This window comes from Gopherus flavomarginatus, chromosome 3 (genome assembly GCF_025201925.1).
Source record: "Gopherus flavomarginatus isolate rGopFla2 chromosome 3, rGopFla2.mat.asm, whole genome shotgun sequence".
NCBI lineage: Eukaryota > Metazoa > Chordata > Testudines > Testudinidae > Gopherus > Gopherus flavomarginatus.
In genome coordinates this window covers 45,715,000-45,729,236 of record NC_066619.1, presented here as the reverse complement: position 1 = coordinate 45,729,236, position 14,237 = coordinate 45,715,000, and the positions used below count along the sequence as shown (strand labels likewise).

General features: G+C 41.6%; 2 protein-coding genes across 3 annotated transcripts in view; both read right to left on the bottom strand.

The window, feature by feature from the left end:
- Nucleotides 1–3,317, bottom strand: part of LOC127046578 (dimethylglycine dehydrogenase, mitochondrial-like) — a 30,053-nt gene extending 26,736 nt beyond the window's left edge. The window contains exons 1-3 of the mRNA XM_050943748.1: nucleotides 3,309–3,317; nucleotides 2,093–2,191; nucleotides 19–183 (exon numbers count right to left, since the gene is read on the bottom strand). Of these exons, the coding sequence (XP_050799705.1) occupies nucleotides 19–183; nucleotides 2,093–2,191; nucleotides 3,309–3,317 (273 nt within the window). The remainder of the gene's footprint in view (nucleotides 1–18; nucleotides 184–2,092; nucleotides 2,192–3,308) is intronic.
- The window catches only part of LOC127047949 (dimethylglycine dehydrogenase, mitochondrial), a 105,997-nt gene that overhangs the window by 77,758 nt on the left and 14,002 nt on the right, over nucleotides 1–14,237 (bottom strand). For both annotated transcript variants that reach the window (XM_050946925.1, XM_050946924.1), the window contains exons 3-4: nucleotides 2,093–2,191; nucleotides 19–183 (exon numbers count right to left, since the gene is read on the bottom strand). In XM_050946925.1, coding sequence (XP_050802882.1) covers nucleotides 19–183; nucleotides 2,093–2,191 — 264 coding nt within the window. The remainder of the gene's footprint in view (nucleotides 1–18; nucleotides 184–2,092; nucleotides 2,192–14,237) is intronic.

The following is a 14,237-nucleotide window of genomic DNA, read 5'->3' as shown; positions in this document are numbered from 1 at the left end:
CAACATTTTATTCTTTACCTTTTCCATGTTCAATATGGGAAACAGCTCTTGTATTCTCTCAGGCCCAATAAGATACTGCTCTGTTGGATGCCAACGAGCTCGCGTCATTTGGTACTTGAATTCATCCACTCTAGTAGGGGTGGAAGCAATTCTGATGCTGCCTGGCTGATGAAATCCCACAGCCTAAAATATGCAGAGCAAAAATAAATTAATGCGTTATCATTAAGACTTTGTCTTATCCCAGTCTAAACACCTGATCCTACACCAGTGAAGTCAATGGGAGTTTTGCCATTGACTTCGGTGACCACAAGCCCTAAATCCCCTTGAAGGATCAGGCCCCAAATGTAGAACTGGGGAGAGTAAAGAACAATTTGTTAACATATAAAAGCCTAACTAAGCTGAGCGAGCAAGTTACTTAAATGTACACTACCTTCAAAATAAGTTGTAACAAAAAAAAATAAATCCTCTATCGTATTTCATTATTCTCTATTAATTTTGAACCTCTAAGATTGGATTAATGAGCCAATTTTGTGGGCAGTATCTCCCCTATCTATACATTTTAAAAAATAGGTCAGATAAATTTAAAAGTTAATATTTAATATCTTATATAAATAGATCATTACATATACACCTTCTCGTCAACTGTCTAAAATGGGCCATCTTATCACTACAGAAGTTTTTTTTTTCTCCTGCTGCTAGTAGCTCATCTTAATTAATTAGCCTCTTACAGTTGGTATGGCTACTTCCACTTTCATGTTCTCTGTATGTTATATATCTTCTTACTATATGTTCCATTCTATGCATATGATGAAGTGGGCTGTAGCCCACGAAAGCTTATGCTCAAATAAATGTGTTAGTCTCTAAGGTGCCACAAGTACTCCTGTTCTTTTTGTGGATACAGATTAATACGGCTGCTACTCTGAAACCTGTAAATGTAAACAAACTTGTCAGTCTGAGCGATTGGCTAAACAAGAAGTAGAACTGAGTAAACTCGCAGACGCTATAAAGTTTTGCATTGTTTATTTTTGAATGCAGTTATATAACAAATTTTTTTTTTAAGTTTCACTGTCATAAAGTGATTGTACTACAGTACTTGTATGAGGTGAATTGAGAAATAGTATTTATTTTATAATTTTTACAGTGCAAATATGTAATAAAAATAATAATATAAAGTGATAACTATACACTTTGTATTCTGTGTTGTAATTGAAATCAATACATTGGAAAATGTAGAAAAAATCCAAAAATATTTAATAAATTTCTACTGGTATTCTATTATTGTTTAATAGCGAACTAAAACTGTGATTAATTGTGATTAATTTTTTTATCATGATTAATTTTTTTAATCACGTGAGTTAAGTATGATAGTTTAAACTATTTGTGCTTTAATACTCGTAGTATATGAGTGCAAGTACTGCATTAGATCTAGTAATAGCAGAATTCACTATGGCATTCTGCTAATATCTTTAATCCTGCTGAAAGGCAGGGTAAGGCCACAGGGTTTTTTGTGAGAATTATCAAATTGGCAGATTAGCAAAGTGAAAATCACTGTTTTTGTTGCAGTGTCAAACACGAAGGAGGGAAAATGTTGGCTGGAGAAAGTGATTTAGTCACCAAAGAGAAGCACAGCTCTGAAATAGATATGATGAACTACAGCAATCTTCTCAATTACGGACAGAATCAAACCATTTAAATTAAAACCAGGAATGCCTAATTGTCAGATTGCTCACTCCTGAATGCTGTTTTAACTCAAATAGAAAGATGATACTACAGTCTGTTTGCCTGCTTGGTTTCTGAGTTATAATATGTGTTCAAATTTTGAAATCTGTTTTCTATTTAAGAGTTAGAAGGATTGTGGGGAAGCATCTGCAGTATTCTGGAGTTAAATGCTAGAAAATGAATGTAGGATAGACATAGAGACGGCAAACTACATTCAGATAAAGTGAGCCCTTGTGGTATGAGAGCTCCCTTTAGATGCATGCGCACACAGACACAGACACACACGCAATGTATCCATTCGAAATCTTCCCATAATTTTTTTAGCATGACTAATATTGATCTGAATTAATATTTTTAAAGTTATGTCTTTCACCTGCCCAGTTTCCTCCTCCAATTTTTCATAGAGTTTGATGCTGTAGTAATGGATTTTCTTCAGATTTATTCCAGGATGAAAGTAAGTTGTTAACCCAGCCTTGAATAAGAAACAAAAAACAACATATGAGTGTTTTTGGAAATGCATTGCTTTCTTTCCCCCTTTCCAGACAGCTTTTTTCCAGATATTGTTATTCAAAAGGAACTGTCAATACAAAGAAAAACAACACCTGGCTGGGGCTAACAGTTCTTTTTATTTATTTGTTTGTTTATAATAAAATTGTTTCCTAGTTTACTAGCATTCTCCTTTTATGCACAGATGTTTTTTCCACAGTCTTCTCTCATTAGTTTGTCAAGTCACAATATCTCTGTTGTACTTGTTCTCTACCATAGTTTCATTCCTTGCTTAAACTATTCATATTTCTACATAAATCTTTTGGATGAGACATAAAACTGAGTTCCCAACTAGCTGTGGTTTCTAAAAATCCTGTAGACCTTGCCAAAATATACTGCTGCTGGAGATGTGGGTCTCCATATTTTGGGACAATCCCAGGATAGAATCCTTTTGGTTAGAAGAAGGGAAATGGAATAATATGATAATGGATCCCGCATGAAAAATTATTTCTCAGAACTGTGTTTTGGGATATATCCTATCGTCTTAAAAACTTTCCAACTCACAGAAAGCTTGGTTCTGTAGAGCAGTGCTTGCAGCCAAATGACTTGCATTGCTTAGGTGGAAGAGCAGACTGTCTCCAGGGATAGAAGCTTGGCACAACAACCTGGATGACCTAGGAGCTAAAAAGCAGCTAATGTTTCAGAGAAGAGGGATCTCAGATAGATTTGATCAAACTTTTTAGAAACCTTTGACAATTTCTACTGGCTGGAAACTGAGATGTCACTCTCCTTTCCTATCCCCACTACTTTTTGTCCTTTTTTTCACTTCCACTCCTTCACTTTTTTGTTCTTTTTTCTTTTTGTCTGTTCTTCTCTTATTTTTGGAAGAAAAAAATCAATAAAACATAAACAAATAATAATAAAAGATCATGGGGTTTTCAAGAGGAGGCATATAAACACTGGTATCCTGGCTGAATCCTAATACAGGTGATTACATCCAGGGCCAGCGCTACCATTTAGGCGACCTAGGCAATGGCCAGAATTTGGGGGGGGAGGGCGCTATTTTGCCGGGGGGGGGTGGCACGCCAGTCCGGTGGACCTACTGCAGTCATGCCGGAGGACGGTCCGCTGCTGGAAAGGCTCCAGTGGAGCTGCCGCAGTCATTTCGGCGGACGGTGCGCTGGTCTAAAGGCTCCGGCGGACCTACCGCAGTCCTGCCTGCGGCAGGTCCACCGGAGCCTTTAGACCAGCGGATCGCCCGCCGGCATCACTGTGGCAGCTCCACTGGACCTTTTCCAGCAGCGGATCGTCCGCTGCCGGCATGACTGCGGTAGGTCCACCGGACCCCCCGGGGGCGGCAAAATGGCCGTCCGCCTAGGGCGTCAGAAACCCTGGCGCCACTTCTGATTACATCCTGTCTCCCTAAAAGTGCTCTTATAATTTTTTCAAGAATGCAGACAGTTTCAATTTACAGTTGCCAAATAAGCACTTATGTAAAACGACTTTTGGTTTTGACATTTTTCAGTTTGCCATCTCTAATTACTTTGTATTGTATATTTTTCTTAAGCCTTTAATTTTTCAAGTCAATTGGACCTATATACTCACATGAATAAGGCTAGCAGGATTTGGGTTTATTTAAAAACATGTTTGTATTGCATTTAATTTTAATGCTATTCCTATAACAATTTATACTTTGCCATAAGCATATATTGCATCACTAAGATCAAATGTGGTAACAGTTCAATAATATCTTAGAAATGCTCTGTCTAGGGACTTTATCCTGCCCTTACAAGGGATGTATTCAATGACTTTGAAAGTAGTTTCCAAATTTTCATTATGAGGAGTCTCTCTTTTTGGTATTTTAAAATTTATACAATAGTATAAACCCTTATCCCCAAAAGAGACCCAGGGAAAACAAACAATCTAACCTTTTAAAACTATCCACCTAATGATATATATTTCAGTTGTGGTTACTGTGAATTATTTTTGTTACTAAGGCCTGGATCCATAAGTATCTTCCATATTGTTCACAATCTGAATGTCTTTAATCGTTTTGAGCCAGAACCTAGTGCAATTTTATTGCCATTTTTTCAGTTAATTTATGTCTTGATCACTTCTTAAAAATTAGGTCCTCAAGCTCTGATCTACTGTTTTGCTCAATAAAATGAATAAAGAAATAAATTATATCTTACCTCTTAAAACTTTCACTTTTCTCTAGCTATTTACATATATTTTGCTTTCTCTCAATTCATATCATAACCTTTGTACTGTCTTCCTTTATTTGTACAAAAATTGCCTGATCAGTCATTTGTTCCTCCCCTGGATGTATTTAATAATCTATATTAAGTGAAATTCAGTTGTAGTGATCGCTGTTGGTAATAATTAATTAGTTATATGGGCCAAAAAATACTTTTCAAAACCATTTGATAGTGTCTCTGATGTATTCACCATACAACACCACCCATTGACATTTAGTTACAAGGATCAAATTGGAAGTAATATCTTTGACCTTTTTAAATGTAGGAAGGAATTTCACACTTTTTGGAATGCTATTTGGCTGTAGATAAAGAATCTAATTGGTTTCAAGAGTGCTATCTAGAGCCAATTATAACCTGACCAACCTGCTTTAGGATTAAAATTCCAAGAAGAGTTTGCTCTATTTTTGCCAGATGGAGATTGTTCTTTAATATGTCTGATTTGAGAAATTAACTAACTACCTTGCTGATCTAGATGTGGTGACCATTTGCATATAAAAATCAAAACAGATATTGCCAAAATCCATCTTTATAATAGAATTCTTCTGTAATTTTTATATGTTTAGTTTCTTGTATTTTAGTTGTGTTCTACTCTGGATTTTATACTGCACCCGTTATCACAGCAGCATTCTGATAGAAATTTCATTATTTCTTTCATCACACACACACACACACACACACACACACACACACACACACACACACACACACACACACACACACACACACACACACACACACACACACTTCGTCTCCTTACAGATTTGACCAGACCACCTTACTAAGATTTCATTGTCCTTGTGCTATGATCTATTAACCATTCTATAATAATTAAACAGCATACTACATTGAATTTTGCATGTCAAGAAGATTACATAAAGAATTTTTGGGATGATACATGATAGCACTGCTTTAGAATACAACTGTTCAAATTAAGAACGAAGGGCCCGATTCTGTCCAGACTGACTTACTCCTAATGACTTGGGATTGCACAGGGATTCAGGATAGAATATGGCTTGAAGAGGTCTATGTATCCTTCAAAGGCTCAATTTTGCTCCCATTTGCACCTAGGCAACCACCACTTGTTTCAAAGCTGGTTAGATAGGTGTAAATATGAGCAGAATTTGGCCTGACACTTGTGTCTCCTATTAATGTTAGAGTAAAATTTGTGCTTTCTGAACTGTTTTTATTTAAATAAAATGAAAGTCAAACAACTTTTTTCACAGTATTGTGCCTAAAATAGCTAACACAATTTATCTGAAATTTTGTAACATTGCTCCAGAGCTGAGAACTTGCAAGCCAGGTTTCAGCACTGAGTAAAAGCAGAAATACAATTGATTGAAAATATGACCCTTAGTTGTAGCAATGCTGGCTGGACTTTGAAAGAGAAAATCTGAAGCAGTATGTTGTCTAAATTAAAATGCAAGCTTCTTGGGGCAGGAGCAATATATTGTCTGTAAAAGTGTCATGAACATTACTGTGCTATATAAAATAAATGAATAAATAAATAAAATATTTTAAGTTCTGCCTAGTGTGGCATTACTACAGGAAAACTGTTGTTATATGAGCCAGTATCTAGATGACATGAGACAGAACTGCTGACAATAATAATTTTGATCCCTCTCTTTTTCAACTGTAGTCATGAGGCAAGCTATGTCACCCTGAGGTTTTACATAATAGGCATTCCCTTTTGAACCTGTATCACAACACGATATTCTGAAGCAGACTATTTTATTGTCTTAATGTAATACCACCAAGTACTGTTGTAGGAAGAACTGTTGACTAGCTCTTCACAATATGACAATCATCCTGTTATGGGAGCTTTTTTTTTTTCCATTTTGTCTCTCACCCACCCCTTTATGACAGAATTCTTCATCTTGCAACTCCATCCATTACAACCCATCAAGACAAAAGTACTGGCAAGTAGTTTAACTGCTGTACCTTTATTCATCATATAAATTTTCATAAGTTTCCATGACCCTTTTTTCATTTATGTCCTGCCATCCAGTCCCATTTTTGGACATGTACACTTTTGTCTCAGTAGCAATTTTGAAATTTTTAAATATTTTTCTTTATTGGGTGCATTAGAACTATTTGTGTGTTTTTTCATGTGTTATGGTTAGAAGATTTTTCAAAAGAAAATAGGTTTTTACACATTTTAAATAAAGTTCAGTAGACAGAGAATAAGCCCTTTTAAAATAATTTACAAAATAAAGCAGATTTGAGAGATAAAGGCAGATAGAAAGAAAGTTTTAAAATTGTAGAAAAGAAAAAGAACAGAAAGAATTTTAAAAGTGCAAGAAAAAGTAAAACAAATCCTGTTCTACTTGTAAGCTATAAAAAAAGCTTTAAAATTTAGGATACAGTACAAAACCTGCAACAGATGGGTTTTATGGTAAAAAAAATAAAAATTGTAAAAAGACAAAAGCCAGAGCTTTGTCAGTGCATGAAGTTCACAGATAAGGCTATAGCCTCTGACATGGTAATCTGAAGAAACAGCTCCAAGCCCACTTCCTCCTCCTTTCCTGACTCCCCCTTCCCCGCTCAATATAAAACTGTCATGTTCTTTTGCTAAACATACAGTTTTTAATCTTATCAAATAAACTTTTAAAAGTTTACCATGTGCAACAGACGAGGGGGATAAGAGAGCTGTTCTGGACTTCAAAGGAATAGTGATAACAGACATATCTTTTTTAGTTAAATAGTTTTGTAAGTAGCCATTGGCTATCATGCTTTAGCATTGGCAAGCATTTGTCACACAGAAACAATATGAGGTATTATTTCCCACCATACAATAGACTATAAGAAACAGTAAATAAAATAAGATTAACAAAAACATTTTGAGAGGCTACAGGCATGGAGATATTTTGTAGCAGCACCAGCAAAGCAACAATTACAATTTTTTTTGTTTATCATTACATTCAAAGGACCCTAAAGAATTTTTTTTCTGTTTTCAGATAACCCTTTACATTTTACTTGTATGCAAGTTGTAACCCTAGATGTTTTACCACACTAAATAGTGAGAAATTACTGAAAATAGAAGTGTTATGACAACTAAAGCCCTATCACAGAGTGCCTGGGGGAAATTAAAAGGCACAACCAAAGTGACAGAGGGCACAATTTAAGAAGGGTGCAGGGGCTACTTTGCGATGGCCCACATGACCTACTGCCCATATTCCTAAACACACATGCACAAACACAAGGGGAATGTGCCATCCATATGCCTTTTCTTGTTGACAAACTGTAACCTAACAACAGTATAATTCAATACCAAGGGTCCAACCTACTTCCCTTTTGACAACCCCCTCACCACAATATACACAGAGAGAAGTTTCTCCTCCACCTAAGAGAGGCTAATGGTATTCTGAAGTATCAACCCTAGATTATTGGCTAAGAAAGTATTACACAACCATTGAATAAAAGAGGGATGAGTCTTTTGAACAGACCTGTTGATTAAAGACGGAAGTGCCTATTTTCACCCCTCAAGGAAATGGCTTTCTGATAATATACACAAAAACTTATTCTAAGAAAAAAGGCAACTGATTGCATAGACTTTTAAAAGTTGCATTGTTGATTATATGTAATTTCATAGACTTGATGCTATTGATCACCCTTGGAAAAATAACAAATTTCACAACCGTGTGTACTTTTTTATTGGCAATTTGTGATTTGTTAACTGGAATACTTTACAAAGTAAACATTCTTATGTCTGGAAAGAAAACTCTGAGCCTGTTCCACATGATCTGGTTTATTAGGAAAGGCAGTATGTTTGTAGCCCTAGGAGCTTCCACTTTTAGTTTGTTACCAATACCCATAGAGAGGTATGATTAAAAGGAGGCCTTATGATGCACATACAAAGTACAGGGCTTTCCTACTTATTGGAAGATGTTGGCTTATCTTGGTTTCCCTGGATACCTTGACAGCATTGAACTTGTGGGACCCTGAAGAAAGGTCTTTCAGTGCAAAACGCATCCCAGAAACACTGCCGGAAGAGAAGCCCTGCAGTAATAAATATGGGGTTCTAATCACCAGTGTCTCATTGCATAGTCTGTGGGTGGAATCCCCCCAAAAGGGAGGTCTTGGCAAGAACACAAATTAATAATTAGCAATAAACACAAGCTTCCATCTTAACACCTTGGGGATGCAGAGTAGGGCTTTAACAACTCAACTAGGACTTAGATGCATGTAACAGCAGGTTCTAGAATAACATCTATTCATGGCTCATGCGCTGCGTTCTAGGGTTTCATTTGAATCAGCCAGATTGCTTAAAAATAGAATTTACCTTTACAAATCCTTGGCCTCTCTCCTTCAATCAAACAGCAGCCACATTCCCAGAGTCCTACTCAATTGGAGCTGGGATCAGGCCCACAGAAGCCGGTGATAACAGTAATCAGTGGGACTGGGTATCATCAGAGTGGCCTTCTCCTGGGAAGTACCCGCTCAGTGGCAGCTCCCACTGAGAGAGACCCCACCCCACTCCCAGCTGTGGAGGGTGTGAAGTGGGGATGGGGGTTGTGAACATTCATTGTATGCTTTTCTTCATGAGTCTCGCTGCCCTTTCCTGCATTCCCACCTCCTGCTGAGTCTTTGGCACCATTATCCAAGGAAAGGATGGAAAGAAATAAAACATCAAAACAGAATGCAAGTGATTGGAGCTTTCAGAGCCTGCCTTGTGTGTGACCAGCACTGAGCCCAAAGGGACGAACTTACAACACACGCATGCTCAACAATTTTGCCTCTTCATTCCAAGAAACAGGTTGTATTTTGCATAAGTATCTTTATTACTGTTTTGGTGACAATAATCCTTTATGTGCTGTGATACAGCATGGCCAGAGGGCAGCAGGAGAGTGTTAGCAGGGAGCCTTATTCCCTGCAAGGGGAGGAAGGTTTGTTATAGATTAACTAGAGCACCTGAAGCCAATTAGAGCACCTGAAGCCATTCAGAGCACCAGCAGTCAGTCATGTGATAAAAACCCCTGCTTCAGCCAGACAGTGTGGGAGTTGGAGCAGGAAGGTTTGGTTGGAGCAGAGAGCAGTATGAAGGAGTTGGAGAAGAGAACAGTACTGAAGAGAGACAAAAGGAAAATTTGGAGGAGTGCTGCGGTGGGCTGAGAAATCCAAAAGAAATTCTAGGTGAGGGGCACTTGGCTTGTGTAAAAGGAGGGCAAGAAGCCCCTTCCCAAGCTGAAGGGCAGGAGAGGGAAGTAGCCCAAGGGAAGGAACCGCTAGTTCAAGTGGTTCACCACAAACCTCAGGGTTGGGACCTGGAGAAGAGGGCGGGCCCAGGTCCCTCCCTCTCCACTCCCCTCCTCAAGGACACTAGTGGGGTAATTAAAATACCAGTTCAGAGGCAAGCAATGGTGCCCTGAAACCTTCCCCAAAGAAGAGAAAGCGCGAGACCCAGCATAACAGTACCGGCAATTTAACACACATGGTGTCAAAAGTGGGATCTGTGTGCTGGGGACTTAGTCCAGTGTTAGGCAAAACCCTCCCATTCTTAAGATGGATGACGTGGTCAAGGCCCTTCTACAAGACACCGTGGCCCTGCAGGAGGCTACCCGGGTCCAAGCAACCGCCCAACAGGAGGCAACTAGAATGCAGCAGGAGACCAATTATCTGTTGATGAGTCAGACTGCTCAGGACCGAGCCCTGCTGAAAGACCTGGTGAACCAGATGAAGGCCCTTATGGAGCAGAATCGCAACTGTGAAGGGACCTGGACCATATGGGCTAGCCATTGCCTGCAGAAAATGACACGGGAGGATGATGTGGAGGCATACCTCCTGGCTTTTGAAAGAGCAGCCCTGCGGGAAGCCTGGCCCCAAGATCAATGGTCTGGTATCCTTGCCCCATTCCTGTGTGGGGAGGCCCAGAAGGTCTACTATGATATGGCTGCAGAGGCTGCAGCAGATTATTCCCAGCTAAAGGCAGAGATCCTGGCCAGGTTCAGAGTAACGACAGCACTGCGAGCCCAGAGGTTCCATGAGTGGCAATATACGGAGGACAAGACACCCCGATCACAATTGTTTGACCTGATCCACCTGACCCGGAAATGGCTGCGCCCTGAGGCCCTTAGCTCTGAGAGGATGATGGAGGTACTGGTATTGGACCGGTATATGAGGGGGCTACCACTAGGTCTCAGGTCTTGGGTGGGCCAGAATGATCCCTCTACCTATGATGAGTTGGTCTCCCTTGTGGAAAGACAGCTGGCAGCCCACGAACTGTTCCAGACCCCAGGTGGGGAGACACAGCAATCCAGGAAGCCAACTCCAAACCCAAGGCCCCGGGCTGTGGAGAACTATAGGAGAACTGTAACCAGGAGGAAAGACACTGAGGAATGGCTCAAGGCCAGGAAGGGACCTGGGGGTTTGGGAAGAGAGGTGGGGGGCCGGCTAAATAGCCCCAGGCAGAGAGTGACAACCGGAATAAGGGGGCGGTGTTATGAGTGTGGGGAATTGGGGCATATAGCAGCCCAATGCCCCAACAAGGAAGAACCTATGCAGTGTAATCTGGGGGATTACGGGGAGCAATGTGGCCTAATCGGCCTGGTAGGGGTCACAATGACCTCACATGGATATACCAGACCAGTAAAAATGAAAGGTATAAAGACCATAATATTAATAGATTCCGGGAGTGCTGTCATGCTGGTCTCGGGGAAGTTGGCGGGAACAGACCAACTAACCTGGGCCAAAAACACAGGGGTAACATGCGTACATGGCACTGTGAATTTTTAACCTACAATTCCAGTACGGATAGAGATCCAGGGAAATACTACCAGGCTATCTACAGGGGTGGTCCCCAAGCTCCCCTACCCTGTTTTGATTGGGAGAGACTTCCCCGGGTTTGAAAGCTTACTTACCCCAATAGAGCCAGGGGAGAGTAGCAACCCCCAGGCTGAGACGGAGGCAACTACAGATAGCCTCACCCCAGTGTTTGCCGAATTTGCTCCAGAGTTATTCTCATCCCCTGGAAAACCTCGAAGGTCTAGGCGAGAACGAAGGGCAGATAAAAGGTTAGGGACCAGGATTCTAGCAGTGAATCAAAATACTTCCCTTGTGGGTAGGCGATCCCAGTCAGGAGACCAGGAGATAATCCAGGCCAAGGAAGACTCGCAGGCGGTTCCTAGCCCAAGTGGGAGTACCTCAGGAGGAAGAGTAGAAATAGGCCCCCTAGAATTAGGTCAGTTCGGTACTGCACGTGAGACTTTTGGGCAGGACCAGGCCAAAGATCCATTATATGCGAACGTGAGGGAGGAGGAAGTGGAAGTAAATGGTGTGCCTGTGGAAGGAAAAATCAAAGGCCCAAGGCCATATTATGTGCTCAGACGTGATCTTTTGTACAGGATAGAGCAAATACAAGGGGAAGAAGTAGAGCAACTCTTAGTCCCACGGAAACACATAAGGGCAGTACTAGAGTTAGCTCACAGTCATCTATTTGGGGGACATCTAGGGGTAGACAAGACACTGGACAGAATCCTAAGAAGGTTTTATTGGCCAGGGATACGCGCAGAAGTCCAGCGTTATTGTGCCTCCTGCCCTGAATGTCAGTTGCATAGCCCCCGACCTCACTTGCGGGCCCCATTAGTACCTTTGCCTATTATTGATGTCCCTTTCGAGAGGATAGCCATGGACATAGTGGGCCCATTAGAAAAATCAGCACAGGGCCACCGAAACGTACTAGTCATCCCTGACTATGCCACACGGTATCCAGAGGTCATTCCTTTAAGAAACTCCACATCCAAGGCAATAGCAAAAGAACTACTACAGGTTTTCGCCAGAGTGGGCATCCCTAAGGAGATCCTGACAGACCAGGGAACCCCGTTCACGTCAAAACTAATGAAAGACTTATGTGCCCTGCTCCGCATCCAGGCCATACGGACCTCAGTCTACCATCCACAAACAGATGGACTGGTTGAGCGATTTAATCGTACCCTTAAAAGTATGATCTGGAAGGTGGTAGCACAGGATAGAAAAGACTGGGATACCTTTCTACCGTATCTAATGTTTGCTATACAGGAAGTCCCCCAGGCGTCCACGGGTTTTTCTCCCTTTGAACTATTATATGGACGCCACCCAAGCAGGATATTAGATATCGCCAAGGAAGATTGGGAGGAACAACCCAACCCAGGAAAGAATGTCATTAAGCACGTGACACAGTTGAGAGAGCGAATAACTCGAGTAACTCCGATAGTACGGGAACATTTGGAAAAAGCACAAGAGGCCCAGCGGACATATTACAACCGTCGGGCAAAAGTACAGAGATTTCAGCCGGGGGAACGGGTGATGGTGTTAGTACCGACAGCAGAAAGCAAACTTCTATCCAGCTGGCACGGACCATATGAGATAGTGGAAGCCATTGGGGAAGTGAACTATAAGGTTAGACAACCAGACCGCCGAAAGCCAGAGCAAATCTACCACATCAACTTACTGAAGCCCTGGCATGACAGAGAGACATGTCTGGTCATTCGAGGAGCTCCACCTCAGACAGATGACCCACAGGACAGGTAAAGATATCTCCTGAATTAACCCCAGAACAACGAACAGAGGTCACTGAAATGATCCACCGGAACCAGGACGTATTCTGTACACAACCGGGCTGAACAACAGTAGTCCAACATCATATTGTCACCAGCCCCGGAGTAAGGGTGACGATAAGACCATATCGAATACTGGAAGCTAAAAGAGAAGAAATTAGGATGGAAGTGAAGAAGATGATGGAACTCGGGGTCATTGAAGAATCCCACAGCCAGTGGTCCAGTCCAATCGTCCTAGTCCTCAAGCCTGATGGCATCCTGAGGTTTTGTAACGACTTCCAGAAATTGAATGAAGTATCCCACTTTGATGCCTACCCAATACCACGCATTGACGAGCTAGTTGATCAGTTAGGCAAGGCCCAATACCCAACCACTCTGGATCTGACCAAAGGATATTGGCAAATCTCCCTGGCCAAGGATGCCACAGAAAAAACTGCCTTCTCTACACCTGATGGCCTGTTTCAAACATACTGTCCTCCCTTTTGGACTCCATGGGGCCCCTGCAACATTCCAAAGACTTATGGATAAGTTATTACGACCTCATGCCAAGTATGCTGCCACCTATTTAGACGACATAGTCATACATAGCCCTGGCTGGGAAACGCACCTAGAAAAAGTAGAAATAGTGCTGGATGCCCTGCGAAAGACTGGTCTCACTGCTAACCCTCTCAAGTGTGAGATAGGACTAGCTGAGGCCAGATACCTCGGGCATGTAGTAGGGAGAGGTTTGGTAAAACCCCAGTGGAACAAAGTGGAGGCAATACAAGGTTGGCCTCGACCAATCCGCAAAAAGCAGGTCAGAGCATTTTTAGGAATAGTAAGATACTATCGGAGATTCATCCCTCATTTCGCCACAAGAGCAGGGCCATTGACAGATCTGATAAAAGCTCGGGGCCCCGAGATAGTGAAGTGGACTGATGTGACAGAAGAAGCATTTGCAGATTTACGGACAGCCCTATGCTGCCATCCAGTACTAATAGCCCCAGACTTCGAGAAGGAATTCATCCTACAAATGGACGCCTTGGAGGTGGGGCTCGCTGCCATCCTTTCCCAGATGGTAGGGGAGGAGGAGCACCCCATCTTGTACCTCAGCCGGAAGCTCCTCCCCAGGGTACAAAAGTACGCGGTTGTCGAAAAGAAATGTCTGGCGATAAAAAGGGGAATTGGGCCTCTTTGCTACTATCTCCTGGGGCGGCGGTTTACCCTCGTGACAGACCATGCCCTGCTCCAGTGGATGCACATGAAC